The 22,419-nt window shown below is 50.7% G+C and overlaps 1 protein-coding gene across 3 annotated transcripts; it reads left to right on the top strand.

Annotated features, from left to right (window-relative positions):
- Positions 1-8,894: 8,894 nt before the first annotated feature.
- Positions 8,895-21,130, top strand: DUSP26 (dual specificity phosphatase 26). Of its 3 annotated transcripts, none has more exons than XM_040538027.1 (5): positions 8,895-8,954; positions 16,971-17,143; positions 19,083-19,352; positions 19,714-19,922; positions 20,362-21,130. In XM_040538027.1, the coding sequence occupies exons 3-5, from the start codon at positions 19,174-19,176 to the stop codon at positions 20,559-20,561; spliced, it is 588 nt and encodes a 195-aa protein (XP_040393961.1). In that variant the 5' UTR covers positions 8,895-8,954; positions 16,971-17,143; positions 19,083-19,173; the 3' UTR covers positions 20,562-21,130. The 3 variants fall into 3 exon arrangements, with proteins under 3 accessions (XP_040393961.1, XP_040393962.1, XP_040393960.1); XM_040538028.1 differs by lacking the exon at positions 8,895-8,954 and adding an exon at positions 15,397-15,600; XM_040538026.1 differs by lacking the exon at positions 8,895-8,954 and having other exon boundaries at positions 16,821-17,143.
- The last annotated feature ends 1,289 nt before the right edge of the window (positions 21,131-22,419 follow it).

Raw genomic sequence — 22,419 nt, 5'->3', positions numbered from 1 at the left:
GTTTCTGGTGTAGGGCCAGGAACCAAAGACCTCCAGCATCTTGGTTTCACCCATAAGATCACATCTGTGCAAAACTGATGCCAGATTTACATACTAGCACAAATGCACAAGCTCACTGGAGCGAATCCCAGTTTGCATGGGTGTAAATAAAAGGAATGTTATTTCTGTGTGCTGCACATCGTCCCTGTTAAGATTTTTTTCCAGGACTGTCACTGTCTGCAGTTGCCCTTCCAGATGGGGGAAGAGGAAACCTCACTGGCAGCTACAGTGCTAGCAGCAGCGCAGAGCTTGTTTCATCTGCAAGTCACTGCTCGCACAGCCCGCAGCCACCCACAACAGTAATTATTCACAGCTCTTTAAATTCCTTTTGTACTTCTCCACTGCAATTTTAAATCACTCCATCAGTTGTGACAGTTTATGAGGGCTGATGTGGCTCATCCTCTGGAACAGACAAGTGTGGATTGGAGTGATTTTTCCATAAATTCCATTTTATTTTTCACCCTGTGTTTTCCCTGATCCTTAAGCCATTATATATCAACTGCTTGCTTTCATTGTCTTTCTTTCTCTTTCTTTCTTTCTTTCTTTCTTTCTTTCTTTCTTTCTTTCTTTCTTTCTTTCTTTTTCTTTCTTTCTTTCTTTCCTTTCTTTCTTTCCTTTCTTTCCTTTCTTTCCTTTCTTTCCTTTCTTTCTTTCTCTTTCCTTTCTTTCTTTCTTTCTTTCTTTCTTTCTTTCTTTCTTTCTTTCTTTCTTTCTCTATTTCTCTATTTCTCTGTTTCTTTTTCTCTCTCTCTCTTTCTCTCTTTCTCCGTCTTTCTGTCTTTCTTAACCTTGAGGAACTTTTGTCAGCAGGGCTGGAGCCCAAGTTATTTTCTCATATCACCCAGTGTGTTCGCAGCTCCACTACTCCCCCACAAATGACAGGCTCCATATTGTGCCAGGGAAAGGTAAATTGTTAAGTGCACAGACTTCTGTTAACACAATAGCTGACAGAGCGCAGTCTCTTTGAGCTGCCAGGCATCCATATGATTTTTAAACAGCTGTCACTTAGGTGCCTTGGAAGGATGAACAGCACTCTGAAAGCGCTTAAGATGCAGGGTAAGATACTTGCTTATGTAGCTCCTGTAAAATGATGAGCCCTATTAATTAATCACTCCCCTTCCAGGGTAGGTGTCGGAATCAGACAAAAGCCAGTCAGTAGAAACAGGAGCACGAGTGTTGTGCAAGAGAGGAGCTGGCGGCGGCAGGAAACAGGAGGAGGTGAAGGAGCAGTGCTGGGGATGGAGGCATCACCCCATGGGCTAAACTATGCCAGAGCTGACCGAGCTCTTACAGTTAACCTGTGACGACTCTCCTTAGCTTACCCACAGCAATGCAGAACAGGAAAAGCCCTACTGGAGGTTACCAGGCTATGCCAGTGTGAAAATCACCAAGGCTTAGAATTTTAAAATTTGTTGAGGTGCTAACAGCTGTTGGAATCAATGGCAGCCAGATAGCTGAGATCCTTTAAAAACAGCAGATCTTGCTGAAAGCCAGTGAAGTCAGTGGATTGCAACAGAAATTCGTCTCGAATGGAAACGTAGGACAGGATCAGGGAACAGTTTGCTGTGGCTCTGTTGGTTTTTTGTACTGTTACCCTACAGGTGGTCCCGCTCTCACTGCACGTCTGCATAAGCAAATGCAGGACAGGGTTCTTCTTCAAAGGGTCATGTTCAGATGTAAAACTCAAGTAATAAATTGTTTCCAGATGCACAGCTAGGTCAAGGGAAGGAGTCAGCAATCCCTGGGCAGTTTTATGATCTAATTTAATTTCTCAAGTGTGTCAGTCTGTGGTTCGTATAGTCCCTGACATATGTGCTTGGCTAAAACCTAGAAATAGGAGTATGTGGGTGGCAGAATAACTCTAGTTGATACAGGAATATAGACTTCATCAGCAGAATGAAATCATCAGCCTCTTATTGGTTTGAATTACTTAACCTGTCCTGTCCTACCAAGTCGGATCTCAGGCTGATATATATCAGCAGAGGATCTTCCTCACGGCAGCATTATCAGCAGAGAAGGAACTCCTGACAAATGTGCATTAATTATCTTGGAGGAAGTGTTTGCAGCTACACGCACAGTTGAATTTTGCCTTCAGGTGTGTCTGCTTGATCTCCATTTAAAATGGGAGCTGCATCAGCACAGCTGAAGGCAGAATTTGTGCCAGTGTGGTTTGGAGCAGCAAACCAGATCAAGCTATAAATACGGCCAGGGCCTTCTCTCCTCAAATTCATTTACAAAAATGTCTAAGCTGAGCCTGCATTTTGTTCAATATCCTCCCTATCTTCAGGTGCATAGAGAAGTATTTCAGGCTTTGTGTTGAGGGTTTTTGTCCTCTTTTATCCTAAAAAACAGCTGTATGAGGCCACACAAGTGCCTGAGGAGGGAAATTATGCTGTGTGATGGCTGGTGAGGTCACATAACACCACAAAAGCTCTCATTTTTCTGCAATTGATTTCCTAAAGATAACTTGTGGTCTGTGTGCTGTGAAAGCTAATTTAAAATAGAAAGACGAGTCTTTCCAACACACCTTGATTGGCAATTGTGATAAATTCCTATAATTACTATTGACTCCACAGAGGGTTTTCATTTGTTAAAGATGTTGCTGAAATGACAGCCCAGAAATGGAATAAAACAAGCGAAGGAGAAAGTTGCAGAAAATGCCTGTCTTTGCAGAGTTCCCTGAGTAAATCTACGGTGAGCCACCAGCCTTCCTTCTCTCTCCCACCAGCATCTCACTTGTCATAGTCAGATAATGCACAGTGAGGTTTTTTTGTTGTTTTCTAGCCAGGTAGTTTCTAACATGGCCGTTTATTATTCAGTCCTTGTACTAGAACATGGAGCAATGTGCACTGAAATCACATGAGTTTTAGTCATAGGAATGAAATATTTACAAATGTGAACTATTTCGCAAGTTCCTATGGTCTCTACCAAGCATTGAGAAATTATGAGCGTCACCCAGAAATATTTTAATCTTTTTTTAAAAAAAAAGTCACAGGTTTAGCAATGCTATAATACATCTTCATCTTCTGATTTCTGATTTTTCTAGTTGCTCTTGCTTCACGTTTTCAAGCTTTTGTCATTCCCTCTCTTCCTTTTTAAGAAAAATCAAAATTAAGATGTTATGGTCCTGGCTCTGGTGCATTGACTTCAGTGAGAGTTGGAAGGAACCCAGGAGGGAGAGATCTCCAGAGCTGTTTTGCTCCCATTAAGGGACCAAAATATGAGGCCAGGTCACTCAAAGAGCTCGTGCTGGATACCGAGTTCCTTTAACAAGCAGACCACACCTCTGTTAACTTGATTATTCCCTTCCCTGCTCTTTGGAGGCACCCTCAGAGCCCACACTGCTTTTTAACCCCTCGCTGGTTAAACAACACAGGCCTGGAGCTGCAAAGAATGCCAGTAAGCAGGAGCAAACCAAAGGGGCTGGCTAATTTCCTTCTGAAAAGAAAACTATGTGTTTACGTCCGCTATTTGTTTCCAAAAGAAAAACAGTTCATAAGCGACAGACAGAGGCCGTATCTTCTGTGTGAAATGCTCAAAAGCAAGCAGGGATTGTATTGGCCACACACAAAACAGCACCTCTGCGTTATAAATTTCCCTTCCCTAAATTTGGCCAATTGTGTGGGTGTTGAAAACTCAGCCAGAAGCCGTGTTTCTTGGAGTTGAGAAGGGAGTGAACACAAAGCAACAGAAAGGGAAAAGAACAGCAGGTGAAATGAGCACCTTGTAGGAGTCCTCCTCTCATTACCGCAACAATGATTTGGCTTGTGCAGTTCTGCTTTTGGGCCTTTTCCCTCCTTGGAGACAGAACACTTAATGATAAAATACCCCCTTTGTTAAAGCAGAACTAATATTTAACAGCTGCAAAGCAACCCGTTCGCACTGGAGTTAGCTTCCTCAGCCGGGAAGGAAGGGGGAAAATGTCAAGGGCACAGCAGGTGCTGCGGGTGCCTCCCAGCCTGCGCGTGATTGCGGCTGAGGGGAGGTTTATCGGTCGCTTGTGCCCAGGTCTGTGGGCAGACTGCACATCCAGCACTACACGTGTGTGCATGGCTCTATGGCACGTACAAATCATGGTACATGGCACGTACAAGTCATGGCTAGGAGCACACGCGCTCCCGAGAGGTAAGGCCTAAGCCCTCTCCTCACTGAGCAGTCCTGGAGCTGGGGCAGGTGTGTCCCCATGGCCTGCTATACATAAGTGGTACATATACTAACATAGACGCACATTATTACCCACTTTAATATGTCGTTACATGAACTCACAAGTGGCTGCAGTCACCCCAGGAGTACACGGCTCTGCTCACAGCCACAGAAGACTCCATGCTTTGCTTCCCATTGTGAAGAAGCTGGGAGTTGTCAGTGGCTAAAACCGTGCCAGCTGCAGTCTGCCCAGCCTTCTGACGCCTTGGTAGACAGACCACTCACAGGCAAACCTCTCTGCACGGAGTGAACATCCTGGGGTCCCAGCTCAGCCCCGTGTGCAAGTTGCAGGCCTTGGGATGCGTGCCCTGCAGGAGGACAGAGCAAGCAGCATAGAGCATAGATTGATGAGCCAACAGAGGAAAGGAAAATTCAAGCACTTCCTACAGAAATATGACAAAACATGGAAAAAAATCAAGCAGAAAAGCCACTATAGTTCTGCGTTCTGTAAGAATTCTGTGGGCAGAGAAAGTGAACTTCTGGCACTAATGGACATTTCTGAATCGACTCTGGTGGGCCTGTGCTGGAGCGCTCAGCACAGGGATTTCACAGACTGAGGCTCTTTGGAGGCTGGGTTACTGTTCTCAGTAAGGGTCTGCATTCAGTGCTAAAACCTCTGTGCTGACGAGGAGAGGAAAACTTCCTTTACCTCCCCAGACTTGTGCATGCAGGCCCAACTGTCTCCTTCAGATTCTCGCTGTTTTTGGTGGTTTCGGGTACCTGCATCAACTGAGATCAGCCCCTTTCCACTTCTTTCTTAACCACCTCCCAGCCAGCACAGCCCTGTGCGTCCCAGCAGAGCTACTGTGCTGTCTGCTGGTGTAGGGAATGGCAGAATTTGGCCTGTCTGGTTGCTGACGATACTTTCCTGTCATTCCCAGTTCCTAAGTAATTACAATAGCTCTGCATTGCTGTCAGACGTAATATTGGCCCAGTTCTCCTCCTCTGGGATTCCAGGAGCATATCCACAGGTTCCAGATCCATTCTGCATTCCGGCCAAAGCCTGGCGAGTGCAGTGTGTGTATCACACCGATTACCGCTATAGCATGAGTAATTTGGGGAGGAGGGAGGTGAGGGAGCAGAAAAAGAAAGCTTCTCCAAATCCTTCAGCTCTTCACTTGGACACCGTGAATGAGATATTTAAATACGTTGCCGTGGAAACAATCAAAGAAGGGGGTCTTTGTGTGTGTGTGTGTGTGTGTTTTAGTAATCCCAAAGGGGGTGTTTAATTGGAATCAACCACAGCTTTTTAACTGTGTTTTAAATTGGAGAGAAATAAAAAGAAGAAGCTGCCAGAAAAGGAACATTAAATAAAGGGGGGGGGGGGGGGGGGGGGAAAGCCCACATGAAACAAAATGGGGGGAGAAATGGAAATCAAAAGAATAAATTTACTGTAACTGGCAAAGGATTCATTACGGTTACAACAAAGCTCAGTTCAATTTCCCTCCTATTGACATCAACGAGTTTGATGTAGGTCTAGCCTGAAAGGCAGCAAGAACATCTTTCTCTCTCTCCCCCTCTGCCTGGTCCCAGGGGACTGAGCAGCTGTCTGTAAATTGCTCCACACAGGGGAATAAGGTTTCTTTTCTCCCCTCCTCGCATTTTTCTTTGTCCGATCACACCCACTCGGAGCGGCGCCCTAGGAGCCTGCCTCGCCTCACTTGCACTCGTTGCAGTATCTCCTCCCTCCTGGACTCTGACATGGATGTGCCATTTTACTGCTGATGGATCCGAGAGGTTATTTATTGCTATCCCCCAGCTTGAATGCATTGGGCTATTACCATGGTTATTTTTGGTTCCAGCAACAGCCCCTCTGGGCTTGTAATTAACTATTATTATTGTTAGTACTGGGGTTACTATTTCAGCTAAAGGATATTGTTAGTACAAGAGCAACCTCACTGTGAGCAAACTTATGCTCAAAATTTGGGAGATTTTTACGCGTTGAAAAGGCTGATCCTGAACTAAGGGCAGTGGCAGAGGAAGCCTAACAGTTTCAAGAGAAAATGTGATAGGGTATGAATGAGATCTTATCTCAGAGAGCTGAACTTCATGGTCCAGAAGGTCTTTTCCAATCTCTGGCTCCTATGTTTTATGCTTTTTGTATTAAAACAAGATGTCAGAGGGTCAGAATTACAATGCACTGTGTATTCACTCATTCACACACACAATAGGAGCCAGTTCCTGACCCTTGTGTAAAAAGACAAGATTACATTTGAGATGAATTCTGCATGGCTGGAGGTGCCGGTACTTGCACGCCGAGGAAGGGGCACTGATTCCAGGTGCCAGGATCAGGCTCTGCTGCCCTGCTGCAGAGAGGCAGCACAAAATTAGCACAGGAGACAGTCACCGGGAGGAGCCCAGAGGCACAGCGCGAGGAAGGAACTTATTCAAGGTCCAGTTTTACTGTTATTTTTAGATAGAGCATATTTTGCCACTCTCTAGAGAGGAAATGGGAGACTGCTGCTTGGTCCTGCTGCCTTTTAGAAGGACTTGGAGCTGACGTGACAGAAGAAGTTACACGTTTTTGTCATTATTAATAATCACCTACTGCGCTCATCAGCGCGGTTGTTGGAAACTGGGAATGCCCAGGGAGGTGAGGAAATCAGAGCCTGGGCAGGACCAAACTAGCTCAGCCTCAGCCGTGCATAACCTCGCTGTTACTCCAAGAGGTCTGTGTGAAGAGGCCATGGCTGAGATGGAGCACCCGGTGCTCGGTGCCATCCCAAAAAAAGCCGTCTGCTTGGAGACCCTGGCACACTGTCAGGAGCAGCTTTACCTCACAGACTAGAAATCAGGGCATGCTGAGCTGCCATCAGCTGAAATAATTCTGTTTTGGCAATATTCTCCCTTCCAGCTTGGCCATTCCTTGGCTAGATCTTCCAATTTTCAACCACGGCAGCCCCAAACCCTAGCTCAGGTGCAGAAACCTCCACTCGCTTCTCCTTCCTTTTTGCCATAAACCAAACTCCTTCTGCCAGCTTTCCCCCTCTCTCCCCGACTCTTTGCAACTGGCACCTTCCTTGAAGAAGAACAGCAAGAACGAAAATGTATAGCCGTAATAGATTTTCCCCACCGGAGTGTACGTTAAATTTAAGGCTTTGCTCTGGACACTGAATGGTTGGTCATTAACGCACTTCGAATCAGCAGCATAAAACAATCCTCATAAGTGCTCCCGTGAAAAATGGTGGCAGAGATCAGAAGTGATCAGAATGCAGACGGGAGCTGCAGCTCTGGGCGTAAAAATGATTAATGAAAAATCCCCGGCATCCTTTCTTCTCTTTGCAAGGGAGGAAGCGAGCGAGCTTGACAAGAACAACGGCTCCTCGTGTGAGGAGGATAATAGCAGGAATGATATGTCTCCAGGAGATTCCCAAGGCCTTGCGCACACATAATAAATTGCCCTTGTCACTTTTGGGAAACTTATGAAGAAAGATCGCCAAAGCCAGCGGAGGCAATGAGGGAAAAGAACAAAAGACTCAACCCCAAAGAGCCCAGCCTTGCCTGGGAGGCGCACCGGCTCTGCTCACCCCTTGCCTCCGTTTGCTCAGCAAAGTGTTTCTGAAGTGAACAGAAGGAGTTGGGTCCCTGGGCTCATAAAGTATCTGTCAGCGTGTGACAGCAGTAAAGCCAAGGCAGGGGCTGCGGGATGCAAAGCTGTGCATCTTAAACCCTGTTTGAGAGAGCAGGGGAGCTGCGGGCAGGCCCCCGGTGCTGCCGGGTGGGCGCTTGCAGCCAGGGGTCCAGGAGACTGCCTGGGATGTCCTGGTAGGTGAGGGCTCTGGCTTCAGAGAGCTTCCTTTCTTCCCAATTCCTGTCATATTCCTTACATGAATGGTGTAAATCACTTATTCTCTTCATGCCTCAGTTCCCTTCAAACAGAAGTGCTCCTTTCCTGCTCTCTCCTGGCTACTTACGCTGAAATTCTGCGGGGCAGGCACCGTGTCCCACCGCCCACATGTACTACACAAGAGCCCCTTGTCATATATACGCAGCCAGGCCCTTTGATACCAAGCTGGTCTCCCTGTCAGGCACACGGTATCATGCCACAGAGCCGTGCAGACGGAGCTTTGTTCCTGTGAGTTTGCATAAACCCGCTGGTGAGGCGCAGGGGGATTCAAAGGCGGGGGTCACACCGGGAAATCTGCTTTAATTTCCTGCTCTGCCTCCAGCTTCCGTGTGCCATCATAAATCACTGAAAGCAAGAAACATGAAGATAGATCGACTTTGCAATGCTCGACTGGTGCTGCCCAAAGCACACGGGGACTATCTAACAGAGTGCAATCAACATATCTCCAGGCTGCTATTTGGGCATATGCAGGAAAGGCAATTTAGCAGAGCAGGGGTCCTTTAGGCAGTGGCTCAGAAGTGAGATAGTTTCCCCTTGTGAGTCATCTGGCAAGACTTAGGACCCTGCAAGTGATCTTTGTGGATTTTTCCCGTAGTGGCTCAGTGTCATGATCTCTGTATTTTAATAACGGGGATGGCAGCACTTGCTGTTAGCCCTCTTTCCCGTGGGCATTCATTTGAACACCTGCTGCAGGTGGCTCGTCCTCCCTTGCTACAGCACCACCGGCCTCAGCTGTGAGGATATTTCCATCAGTGCCTGCCAGGTGCGTGGAGAAGATAAAGGCAGGTCCTGCATTAATGGCTGCTCTTGGGATTTCTGTTGTAGCTCCAGGACTGGCTGTGAACGGAGGGCTGGATGGCAGCAGGTAAAAGCACCCCTTGGCAGAGCAGGATGGCTGCGGTCAAACAGATGCCCCCAATTCTACTTTGTTGTTCCTCTGAGAAAAATGGAGGGGAGTGGTTTTTGCTCGAGCACCAGGTCTGTGTGGGGAGATAACAGCCTGCTGAGGCCAGGTTAGCACTGTTGTTAGTGAAAAGCATGTTGTGGAGGTGGAGGAAGAGCTTTGTTGCACCCCCTACCCCTGGGTAGCATAAACCAGGCAGGAGGCACTGCACAGCGCTGACTGCCCTCGCCAGGACGGCTTCACCTGGCCACGCTTGTTTACCTGCTGTCATATCCTATTCATCCCGGCACTTTACGGGGGGCAGGCTCTGCCCTCTGCTCCCAGGCTCAGCCAAGTTCTTTCAAGGTATTTGCCTTCCTGTGAGCATGCAGGAATATAGGCGGCCAGGAGCAGGGTCATTTATTTGGCCTTTCATACTTCAGCATGATGGATGAGGATGCTGATAAATAGCTGCCTCCATGAGGAGGACTATTTTTGGTCCTTAGTTCTCATATGTGGCCGTGTAAATTGTCTTCCTGCTCACCTGCCTCATGAACAACTGTTAAAGACCTCTGGATCTCTGAATGCCGAGCCCAGGGTTAAAGCTGTGCCTTAGGATGGGAGCTGAGGGTTTTCTGCTCCCTTACTGTAAATAAAAGCGAGTTTTTTCCCTGCCTACAGTCAGCTCCTTCCCATGGGGCAGGGACTCGGGGGAGCACCACAAATGCCCTTGGGGGAGCGTCAGGGCTTCATATTCTGTCTGCATCAAATCCTCGGGGATTTCATAGCCTGTTAAGTGCCTGATCCCTTGGCACTTCCCAGCTCCCGAGGCACCCTGTTCCTGAGGGACCCAGAGCTGTGGAAGCACCAGGCCCAGGGATCACAGCTGCGTATCCCCCAGGAGAAAGGCAGAGGGGGAAAAAAAAAAAAAAAAAAAAACAGGGAAAAATCAGTTAGAGAAAAAATTGGAAAAGGAAAGCTCCGGCATAGGAGTGCTGTGCAGGAGGCTTAGTTTCAGGGCTGATTTTCCTTCAGCTCCCTGCATGACTTTGCAGCAGTCAATGTACAGAAATATGTGCTTTAATTTTCTCTCCTGTTTCTAAGCATATTTTCCATTATTTTCTGCCTCATCTAAGCAAGACAGAACTCAGGATAGATCTAGATACCTGCATTCTGTGACTGTACGTTTCCTAGTGCCATGGGACGCTGATTTCATTTGGATTTCTAATTTGTTTCACAATACTGTGGAATAATTAGAATTATTAAAGCTAAAATGTTCTTTGCTGCCTGTTTCCACTAGACAAAGCAGCTCAGACTGTCACGTCTTTGGGGAGGGGAGAGGAGGAGGTTTGTTTTTTTTACTGCCTCACAATCTTTTGTCCTTCATGACCTTTACTTCTTTTGCTAAAATTAACATTTCTGCTAAAGACAGAGGTGGGAAATTGGTCCCTCTTCCCACTGCACCAAACATTCCTGCCGAGGAAATGTTATTCCTTTCATAGCCGTGCTACGTGGCATATCGGTTGATGTGATCTGCCCTTTCTCAGGCTAAATCATCGTCTCTAATGTTTTTCTTCTTTCATTATTACTCTCCTCTCCTTGAAACACGAGTACTTTCTGTGTTGACTGTAGCATTACTGTCTCTGCTGGTAGCAGATGGAAAGCCGAGCTGGAGGTACAAGTCATCTTACCATAAGAGCCAGCAGCAAAATGTAATGGTTTCTAATGTAACCCTTCAAGTCATTGACAGAGCAGTTTCTCATTTTTTTAAGAAAAAAAACAACAACCCTGAGGCACAACTAAGTGTGCTGGTAAAATCCTGTCTTTAGTTGTTGGGAGTTTTACAACTGGCATTGATGGAACTGGGAATTTTTAGCACTTTTATTGGAGTAAATCAATCACACGAGAGCTTTCCTGGGGATAGGCAGGAAAGGATTTCCATACTACAAAATCAAGCAGCAATGTTTTCAAAAGGAAGACTACTTCTGATAATCTAATTTGAAACATCAGTTTGTTGTCTAATCAGCTGAAGGAAATCAGGCCCAAGTCATCTTGAGTGCATGCAATGAAAATAAGAATTTCCGTTTATTGGGCAGACCCCCTGTGCCTGTGTTTGTTCCAAGAAAACAACTAAGAAATGACAAAACATCTTTTTTGCAGTTTGTTAATTTCAAATGTTCATTTTGGGTTGACCCAATGTATTTCCCTCCCCCCCCCCCCCCCTCCCCCCCCGCTGATGTTTTTCATTTGACAATGAGCTGAAGTTCCTGGGTGGGTATGAAGCTCTCTTGGGCTACAGTGGCATCCCGCATGGTAACTTGGGTGAGGCTTCTGCAAGCTTTCCAGAGCGGAACACCACCGCTGGGGCTGTTCTTCCCCAGCTCAGAGATCTTCCCTCCCTCGCTTCCCAGTCCTGTACCGCCAGCTACTGTTAGAGCAAACCCCGAACTCAGGAGGCAAGAGAGGAGCTGACTTTAAATCCTTTCATTTGCAAATTCAGTGCCGTGTCATTGGTACATCTTTCGGAGCCCTATAGCCAGCATGGGATTTGGAAAGCTCTCTGTATTAGCTCGTCCCGCTCCCTGAGCCTCCTCATTCCCTATTCAGAGCTGCGGTGAGCCTTTGTGCTCCCAACGCCCAGCAGCCGCCGTTGCATCTCCGTTCATCGACAAAGAGAAACCTTATCTTCTGATGGACACATACAGCACGGTCTGTGTGACATTTAAATCTCCCTTTGTCGCCAACTCAGATATTTGTGCTGTTAAAAGAAGACCGTACAGCCGGGTGATTTCATTACTGCAAATGTTATTACAGTGAAAGCCTGTTTGAGACGTAATGTCACTGAAGGGAAAATATGATCTAGCAGCGAGTGTGGCCTGCTAACGGGTGCTGGGAGGATTCATCAGAGGCTGAAAGAAACCTCTCCAACATCAGACCTGTTAATGGAACAGCCTTTTTCTTCATCAAATCAAACCAGCCACTTCCTCAAAGCCCTAAGGCTAGGAATTAAAAAGAAGATTGAAAGGAATTAGGCACCCAACTCTCGCTGACTTTCTATTTGAGCTCCTAAGCTCTTCTCCCTGCTTTAGAAATCGTCGCTGGGCTGTTGGGGTGCTTAGTGCCACAGACACAGTGAATAGAAACTCATTGTGTTAACAGTAGCTGCAGACCTCAAAAAGACACCGCTGCTGCATGTCGCGCTCACAGCGATTAGTTCTTGCTCCAAGAACACTGAAGGGGGGAAATAATCACAGATGGGTCCTGGCCTCCCTGAAGTCACTGTGAATTTGCCAGGGACCTGCCCCCAGTTTCTACCCCAATGCAGGTATAATTCCTTTTTTTTCCTCCAGAGCAGATTTCCCAAAGGCTTTGGGATTTGCAAGAGCAAGATTGGAGCTCCTGGAGGCAGAGGTGGCGCAGTCAGGTCTGCAGCTCTGGGAGCGCACAGCTCGAGGCACACGGTGCAGAGGTGATGTTGGTTACAGAGCGCGGCCGTCCCAGCCCACCGTGCTCTGCTCCCAGCACAGCGCCTTCGAGGTGCAGGTTTCCAGTGCCGATTGGCTCTATTTTGAAGATCTCTTTGCTATGCAAGATAGATGTGACCTTCATCTTGAAAGATTAGCCTTTAGAAAGTGCGAATAGCTCATGCTCTTTGCTAATGGGGATCGTGGCTGTCTCAGCTGTGGGTAGTTCTCTCCCATCTGACATCTTTCCGAGCATTTAAACACAACGAGGATCAGGTCAACAGCAAACCTCCCACCAGCTTTAAGAAGGTTTGGACTATGCCCCAGCCTGCTCTCCTAACAAGATGTGACAAGCTGAAGTGAGCAGTTAGACAGAAAGCATCAGGATTTCACAGCAGACTTTGCCAGCAACTTGCTGGGCTTTTCAGCTGTTTTTTTCTTAGTGATTTTTTTCCTCTGTATGCTATAGCAACTCAAATCTATCCCAGGCTGCTTCTGACATTAACAAGACAGTGGATGACAGGCAAAATGCGTCCACGAGCAATTCAGAGTCTCCCTGCTAAGTAATCATAGACACTGCAAGTTTGCAACAAAGCCAGCAGCTGTCTCTCTCCCTCTGGACAAGCGCTGCTTCCTTGCAAATTGAGGCTCTGCAGGTTTTACAGCTGTTGGACAATGAGTCTGGTGCTGTTATTTCCTCTTCCTTTTTTTTCTTCCCCTCTTCCTTTTTCTTTCTTTTAATGGAAAATATCTCAGAGTTGCCAGAACTCAAGTGGCCCCCTCCAGCAGTGAATTGATACAGCCGAGTGACGAGGCTTTAACTCCTGTTCTCGCTGGCGCTACCGAAATGGGCACCAAGGAGTTGTGTTACCTGCACATCCTCCGTTGCAAGGGTTTATTGCCTTTGATCACATTTCTTACAGGGAAGCAGACGTCTGTTTCAGGGCTGGGAGAGGATTTTACAGTGCTCAAATGGTGTCCAAAAGGTTCTGAGACTGGAGATGCTGGGGAGAGCCCCTGGGAGGGCTGTAACCTCAAGCTTCGCAATTTGCTTCCAGACTGCTGGAGCCCCAAAAGAAACCTTTACCCCTGCCCTAAATGCAGGCAAGAAGAGAGTGAAGGTTATTACTTTATTGCTTTGATCGAGAGTTGGTACTGCTTTGGATTGACTGGCCACATGATCTTAGAAGCCTTTTGTGGATAAATTTTCGGCGATTTTTTTGAGGCGGCCTGCAGCAGCCCGCACCTTTGCAGTGCTGCATCCATGCAGCTAGGGAAGAGCATGGTGGATTTACCTCCCCCCGTTGGTAGTCACTGGTCCTGAGCTGAGCACGCAGTCCCTCCAGGGCCATTTCAGTGCCAGGTGAATCACATTTGTCCAAATTCAGTATGGTGCTGTAATGCAGCTCTGCCATCCTGCAGGACCCCTTTCAATAACGCCACCTTCCTACCCTGACCATTACTGTGAAGAGGCTTAATTTTCTGTGGTTATTCTGCAGCTCTCTCTGCCCTCTGTGCTCCCTCCGTCTGCCACCCTCCTCTGCAGCGGGTCTATCAAATGGCACACGTTGGATGAAATACATATTCTTTCTGTTTATGATTGAGTATAATAAACTCTGGCTCCTCTGCCTTCCAGGTGGCTTTTGGACATGCAGCATTTAGTGCGTGAAGTGATTGATCTCTGATCTTTAAAATAGAGCTGTGAAGACCGTGGTGAATTTGCATGCATGTGGAGTATAAAGCCAGGAAATAGCAGCTCTGAAACTCTCTAACCCCTGCCCTTTATTTCCTTGGGCTGAGTTTTCCATGTTTGACAATGCGCGTGGTGGTGATTTATGTATAACCAGAGCAGCCTCCAGTGGTTGGAGCTGCGAACTTTTCCAAGCTGCCCTTTATTGTAGCTCGCTTGCGGGTTTTGCAGAACCCCAACCCCGATTCCTCCCTGCTCTGAGCTCCGGCTTGGTGAGAAGGGGACAGCTGGGAGCAGCGGGTGCCCTGCTTGTTCTGCTGGGAGCCGATTCCACTCCTAATGGAGCTGAAAACAGCTGCTCTGTCCTCGCTGCTGCAGGCCTGCTGCACGCAGCAGTTTTTGATGCTAGCTGAGACACGGGGATGTGGTGGCTGCCTGTGCCAGCATCCCACCCCTGTAGTAACAGCAGCACCCCACAGCAAGCAAGTTTGCCAGCTAGGGGATGTAGGAAATCCATGCTGGTGCTATCCTTAAACTGTCCAGCCCTACAGCAGTCTGTGGTGGTGCCCGTGGCTGGGGAGAGCTGGCCCTCACCTCTCCTGGGTGCCCACAGCTGTGCTTTAGCTGCCCAGGACCAATGGCCCTGCTCAGTCAGGGGGCTCAGCATCACGGGGTGATAAAGCTCAGAGGAAAGCGGGGTTTCAGGACATCTTTGGGGCTGGTCCTGCAGCTGGATACTTCCCGGGGGAGCAGCTTTGAGAGTCACCGCTGGTGGGAGAGAGGTTTCAACCCCCCAGCGGTGTTTGTGCCCCCTCCGAGCCTGCGGACCCGTTGCAGTGCTTTGGGTCGCCTCCTGCCTTCAAGGACAGGTGCTTCAGAAGGGACACACTGAGCTGATAAATGCTGTCAGGGAGCAAGGAGTGAGTCAGTCTCTGCTACAACACCGATGTTTATGGAAAACAAGGAGAGGAGGCGAGTCAGGGAGGTCAGTTGTGTGTCTGAGAAACTTCCCTTATAAAAAGACAGATTGCTGACACTTTTCCTTGCTGCAGCTGCCCAGGCATTCCAAAGCGTCTGAGATTTCATTATCTAAGAAGCAGTCACTGGCTTTGCTGGGGACTTCTGGCTGCTTTACAAAGCAATTCCAGTATTATTATTGGAGTAAAAACATACCAACTACTAATCCTCTGTTTAAATGGCCAGTAAGTTCCCTGCGGGCAACTCTCTGCCAAAACATTTATCCGTCTAATTTTATTTCATGTTGGTTTTTTCTTACTCAGATTTAACCTTTTGTGATGAGGGTTGTAGGCACTTCCGTGTAGAAGCATGTTTTTCAGACTACTGGGACTGCAATTCCTTGGTGTGTGGCTGAGGGACGAGGAGCCAGTCCCCCTGGGGCGCTCGTGCAGCGCAGCCACTTGGTAGGGGGCGTTTGGGACGGAGGCAGCTGGAGCCTGGGTTCCCTGAGGATCGGGTGAGTGTGGTGGGCAGGAGGGGTGTGGGGGCTGCCTGGACCTGCCGCTCTCACAGGTCTGTTCGCCTTGTGTGCGGGGCTCTCTTGGGACTTGTTAGCACTGGGTGAATATTTCGGAAGGTGCAAAAGGACTGGAACAGACCGAGTCCCTCATGCCTGGTACCCTGCTCCTACAGCAGCCGGCAGTTACTGTTTGGGAAAAGAGCAGGGCGCATCCCAAATGCCTTCCCTGGGCACGTCCTCCAGCTTCTGGGCTGTTGTGGATTCCTAGGGTAAAGCTATATCCAAAACTTCACAGTGAAGGCTGAAATCAGTCCTCCAGGTGTGTCCAAAGTCCTTACAAGCCTGCACATGCTGTTAGCTCACTGCACTGCTCTAACACTGTCCTTTCATTTAGCACCATGGGGAAAAAATGCCCAGGTCTGTGATGTGCCCGAAGTCATGAGCCCCTTTGAGGCTGCAATCCCAGGACCTGCGCAGTCCGTGCTGGCTGTGGAAATGCCCAGCTAAACCTCCCCATGTCTGTACCCGGTATACGGGACAGGACAGGTTGGTGGTGATGCTGAGTTCGTGCCCAAAGCTTCTGAGGTTGCATCCTGAGACGATTACAAGTTCAGCTGAAAACAAAACAGAAAATGTTCCTGTTTAATTGAATAGGTGGGAGGCAGGGAACACCATAAACCTTAGAATGTGTTGTTTGGCCTGGAACAGCGTGTTTCGACTCTTCCTCAGATTGTTTTTCCCACCACACTCCTACTTTCTGATTTGAGTCAAACTTTTAAATTGAACGCCAGCACTTCTAAGGGGATGGAGAATATTCTGCCTGGAAAATGCTTAAGTGAAATATTGCAGCACTTCTGAAATGAATGGTGTCATTTAGAAAATGTCAAAACAAAAAGCTTCAATTTTTTGAATTTTTTTTTCCAGGAAAAAAAAAAGGTATTCCCTGACTTTGCCATGAATTTGTAAATAGATACCACACATCTCCACCCCCAGGCTTATTTTCTTAGCAAACGAAGAAAATGTCACCAAGCCCTGGCTCTGCCAAACTGACCCTAAGCGAGGGGGTTGGACAGGGTCAATTATAAAAAAGAAATGAAAGAGCATCCTCTAGAGACAGCTACAGAGTTACGATGTAGGTAACCATGTCATCAGCACCACTTTATCAGCTTTTTCTTCTCTCCTTCTCTGCATGCCTGTGGCTTTTGGTTTGCTGGAGGAGGAGTGAAAGCAAAGCTGGCAGCGGTATTTTGGTGGTGGTGTTGTTGCTGCTGTTTTCGTCTGCATAGTAATGGGCATCTGCGTGTGTGCCTGTGCATGCCTGCATGCGATCTCTGACTCTGTGCCCGTCTCCCTCGTTCCTCCCTTAGCCATCCATGCACAGCATGATATAAACAAACCTGCCTCTGGACATGTCATGGCTTAAAATAGATGTTCATACATCAGCCTTTCTACAGCGGCGGCGGCAGCAGCAGGAAGACATGGCCGACTGGATCTGCCTGCCACCCTCGCTCTGAGCAGGGAAGCCTCAGCCCTCGCAAAGGTAGAGTACGGGGGGGCGTCTCCTTCCTCCCCGTGTCTGTCTGTCTGTCTCCGTGAGCGTGCGGGGCTGAGCAGCCTGCGCTCGCTCGGCGATGCCTCTTCGGAGCTTGCTCTGCGCCCAGGCTGCCTCTGGCTGGTTCTCCCCTCCCTCTGAGCACTGCACGGCTGCCAGAGGGGCTCCGGGGACAGCCAGGAGCCTGCTTGGGAGAGTGGGGAGCCAGCCCCCCCCTCCCCCCCCCGGGCTTGGCACCCGCAGGGGGGATGCAGGTGGTGCTTGGGAGGGGTTGGGGTGCCAGGAGTGCTGGGGGGTCTGTTCGGAGGACATGGACGGGGGCAGTTTCTCTTCCCCTGCAGCACCTGGGGGGGCTGGCGTGGTGGTGTGCTGGGGGGGGGCGGAATGCTGGAGGCCAGCTTTGGGCCTGAGGTTTCATGAGCTACCTCCCGTGATAGGTGCGGGCTGCTGTTTTACCAGCCAGCTGTAGCAATACGAGGGTCTGTCTGGCTCTTTACAGTCTCGTACTGGGGATGTGGTGGTTTTTCAGACCCCTCTGCTGCTTGTTCCCTAATGCTGCCCGGGGCTGGTGGCGTGTGGCTGTGCTGCAGCCAAGGTCACCCAAGGTTTAAGGGCCCGGCACATGGCCGTGCCAAATGCCTTGTCCAGGTGGGTTTTGCCAAGTCGGAATGCCCAGTGAGAAGGAGTCCAAAATTCGTCAGGCAGGGGAAGTGGCCCCTGCTCTGTGCTGGGGGCGAGCAGCCTGGGCAGCACCCCAGGGTGCCAGGCAGGGCCTGAGCTGCTCCCCCCGCAGAACAGGGGAGAGAGGGAGACGTGCAGTGTCTCTGGTCTCCCCCTGAGCTGCCTCATGCCCTTGCAATGTTTTCCTCCTTCGTGCATTGCCAAGAACTGGCCGGAGGCTTCTTCCTTCTGCGCCGTTGGCTGCTGGCCGGCGCCTTGGGCGAGATGGCAGAGCAGGCAGGCTGAGCTGAGCCAGCCCGGCCGGCCCAAGGGTGCCAGCGCTGGGTGGCTGCGGTGGGATGCGTTTTGGACACCTCCCAGCCCCTCCAGGGCAGGAAGGGAAACGATCTGCTTGTGTAGGGGTCTCTTCAAGCCGGTGGGGCAGCAGCCAGTGAGCAAAACCGGGGGCTCTGCCTACTGCCTGGCCGCAGGGACTGTCACTGCTCCGAGGCTGGGCAGGGAGGTTTCCTGACAAGTATCGGCATCATCTAAAGGGCTGAGAGCAGAGCTGTGTCCCAGAGGATGGGCTCTGTAAAACGGGCTTTCACATCCCCTGAAATTAACTCTTTCCCACCCCAAATCTGTCCTGGGTGTTCAAATGCAGCAGCAGGACTGCTGTGCTCAGAGGGGTTAACGCTGCCTCTCCCTCCCCGCAGGCTTTTGTGCCTGGTCCACAGGAGTCTGGGCCCCAGCCAGACTCTGCGTGGTGCCATATGGAATCCTCCACCTGTTTGGGGTTTTTCCTCCCCGATCCTGGTGGCTTGCCCAGAGCTGGCCGCCTTTCACTGCTTCTGATCACAGGTTGGCAGCATCAGTTCTCGAGCTGGCATCGTCCCGCTGGCAGGCAAAGCCCCCGAGCCAGCTCAGAAGGAAGGTGGTCCTGTACAGAGCACCTCTTGCCAATATGGCCTCAACCCAACTCATGGGGCTGGAGCAAAACCTCAGCCCGTGGAGACTCAGCAATCTGGCTGCCTCTCCAGCTTCCCTCACCAGCCCTGGCACCGTAAGCTGCTCCCCAGCAGCATTGCTTCTTGGAAGGGAGCGCAGGTGAGCGTGTCTCACAGCGGGAGCCGCTGGGAAGCTGGCTCGACACAGCCCTCTCGCCAGGAAGGTCAGGCTTGGCTGCTTCGGGCCAGCATTTCTACAAAAGGGCTGGAGCGAGAGGTCCCCGGCTCTTCTAACGGCATCTCCTCTGCTTCTGTAACAGGACCGTGGGTGGCAGCAGCAGAAGAGACCTCCCGGCCCCCCTCCGGCCTTCGCGAACCCACAGGTATGCCTTGTGGGTCTCGGCAGCTCCCATGGCTTTCCTGTCCAGGTTCTCCAGGAACGGCACCAGGTCGCCGAGCCGGGGCTCCCGGGAGGAGCGTAACAACCACCCCATCCTCAGCGTCTTCGAGCTGGAAAGGCTGCTGTACACGGGGAAGACAGCCTGCAACCACGCCGATGAGGTCTGGCCAGGCCTCTACCTGGGCGATCAGTATGTATCGGAGGGGGACAGGAATGGGGGGCTGAGGGGTATTTGAAATGCAGAGGTCTGGGAGAGGAAAGCTGGAAATGTGAGGGAGAGGAGGACACGATGGGTCGGAGGAGGAGGAAGGATGTGAGCACAGCTGTGCTGAGAGATTGGAGAGCTGCTTGGGGGGGGGCGGGCGGAGGTGGTGTGCCCAAGGAGTCTGTGACACTGACTTAAAATTCTGGAGTCTGAGTCTGGCATCTTTCCTTTCCCTCTGATGAAAATGTTTGACCAGGACAGCCCTTACACCGTCCTTGGGAAATTTTCTTTAATGTTGAACTTTTCTAAACTTGCACATCTCTGCTCTGTTCCTCCCTCCCTGCAGAGATATAGCAGCCAACCGCCGCGAGCTGGCCCACCTGCGCATCACCCACATCCTCAATGCCTCGCACAGCAAGTGGAGGGGGGGCGCTGAGTACTACGAGGGCACGGGCATCCGCTACCTGGGCATCGAGGCCCACGACTCTCCTTCCTTTGACATGAGCCCCTACTTCTACCCTGCAGCTGACTTCATCCACCAGGCGCTGAATGAAGGTCAGTGGTAAAGACTGGTGGGACGAAGCGGGGAGGGGAGAAGCTCCCTTTGGTGGGTGGAAAGCTGGATCAACATCCTATTGCTCAGCATCCTAGAAAACATCTTTCTAGACTGGTATGGTGTCTTCTGCTCTGGACCACCTGCTCCAAATAGGAGGTGGGCTAAATTAGATTACTGGCCCCATAAATCTCAGCATCAGCCTGTGACCAGCTCCTGTTCAGACTGTTTTGGGAGATCCTGATGCACTAGCACCCTTTGCCAAGAGGAGGACCTCAGTGCATCACACTCCTATTAAACTTGGGGCCCTACATCTAACCCTGGAGGCTGCACACCTGACTGCAGTGCCAGGACACACCATGACAAACTGTTGGGTCCTCTTCTATTTTTTAATTGGGATATTTGGTCTGCTGTGACACAGCCCCTGTGTTTTGCCCCCAGGAAGGATCCTTGTGCACTGTGCTGTTGGGGTGAGCAGGTCGGCCACCTTGGTCCTCGCCTACCTCATGATCCGCCACCACATGCCCCTTGTAGAAGCCATAAAGACGGTGAAGGACCACCGTGGTATCATCCCCAACCGGGGGTTCTTGCGCCAGCTGGTCGCCCTGGACAATGCCCTGAGGCTGAAGAGGAGTTCGTGATGGAGGACGAGCCGGGTTGTGCGGTGGGAGCAGCGTGTGTGTGGCGCCCACCTGCCCCCGGTGCCTGCTGTGTGGTAGGGGTAGGCCTTTCCTCCCAGTGCAGATGCTTGGCAGCTAATGGGTCCTGTGCAACCAGCCCTGCCCCCCCCCCTCAGCTGAGGGGGTCCCCAGACATGCGAGCTCTTCCTAGTGGTAAAGTCTAGGCCCTCAACCTGCAATCTCGGCACTTAGGTAGGCCTAACGTATCGCCTCCTTCCCAGCCTGCTCGCTCAGAGATGCCTCTGGAGGGACTCAGCCCCATGTTTCAGGTTACTCCATTCCCGATTTGGCTCCAGGAAGCCTTCAAGGGTTGGCTCTCCCACGTGGCAGACGCATTTGCCAAGCCGGTCCCGTCCCTCCCTCCCAGGAGACTGAAGCTGTGTGTGTTCCTCGTCTTGTTTCCCATTTGTTTTTGGTCTGTGTAGCAATGTGAATTAGGTCTGGTGTGTGGGCTCTGGCAAACAGGCCTTTTGTCATAGTGTTTGGATGTCCTCCGTGCCTAGTGTTAACCTGTGAAAATAAAGACAGCGCTAAGGAAGAAGTTTGGCCACCCCTTGTGTGCTTTGGGACAGACTTTTTGTTCAAGCTGGGATCTGAGTTGGTGGAAAAGACTTGCCCTGGGTGTTCTGGGCTGAGATGAGCCCAAATCCTCCCAGATCCTCGGGCCAGGACTTGTCAGCCCCGCTGGTGGCCAGTGCCCCTGCTGAGCCCCCCCCCCCCCTCCTTTTTTCCAGCTGCGGGAACAGAAAGAGGAAGGGTGGGCTCTTGCTGGGAAGCAGAGCTGGGCTGGCGGTCACCAGGTCAGCATCCATCAGGAGGTGGCGATATTGGTCTCCCGAAGGCAGGCAGACACGGAGCTACCCACCAGGGCCTGCAAAAACTGCCTTTGCACTTGCAGAAGGGCTGGATGGGCAAGCGAGAGCGGCCGGGGCAACCATCTGTGGTGGCATCCTGTGTGTGTGGTGCCCCCGCTCCTGGGCTGCAGGCCGTGCAATGTCCTGGGGGCTGCAGATCGCCTCCTGCCTGATTTTTGCAGTTCTCCTTTGTGCTCCTTGCTGCCGTGCAGCTCCCTTTGTGCAGCCTGCTGCCAGTCAGACCCAAATGCAGAGCGCGGCTGTTGGCTGACAAAGCTGGGATCAGGGAGGCTCTGGATGCAAAGAGTTTGTTTGGGGGTTCAGCAAACTGAGCCAGAGAGTAAAATCACAGGCGTGCTGTGCCCTACCCCGTGCTGGCAGTGGCCGGGCACCTCTGTTGGGAGATCGGGGTGTAGTGTGGGAAGCACCCAGACCTCCGGGGGGTCAGCACAGCCCCAGCCCCTGGTGGCACCAAGCTGCCTGATCCCATCCCCTGGGTGGCTGTTGAGGAGGGCGCACAGAGCCCACCCTATGGCTGTCCCTGGCACAGGCACTGTCAGTCCTGCTGCCCTCATGGTCACCTGCAGGCTTCCTGGCTTGGCTGGGGGTGCTGATGGTGTCCAAAACCTCCTGCACCAGGCTGAGAGACACTGGGAGCTCAGCGCCTTCAGCAAGGCTCCCAAAAGGGCTGCTGCACAGAATCACAGGATGGTTTGGGTTGGAAGAGACCTTAAAGATAATCTCATTCCAACCCCCTGCCCCCAGCCCAGGTTGCCCAAAGCCCACCCAGCCAGGCCTTGGGCACTGCCAGGGATGGGGCACCCCCAGCTCCTCCAGGCAGCCTGTGCCACCACCTCACCACCCTCAGAGTGAAGAATTTCTTCCTTACATCTAACCTAAATCCCCGCTCTTTTAGTAGAAAGCCATTACCCCCGTCCCATCCCTGCGCTTCCCAACAGAGAGAC

This window comes from Cygnus olor, chromosome 27 (genome assembly GCF_009769625.2).
Source record: "Cygnus olor isolate bCygOlo1 chromosome 27, bCygOlo1.pri.v2, whole genome shotgun sequence".
NCBI lineage: Eukaryota > Metazoa > Chordata > Aves > Anseriformes > Anatidae > Cygnus > Cygnus olor.
This window is presented reverse-complemented; position numbering and strand designations above follow the sequence as displayed.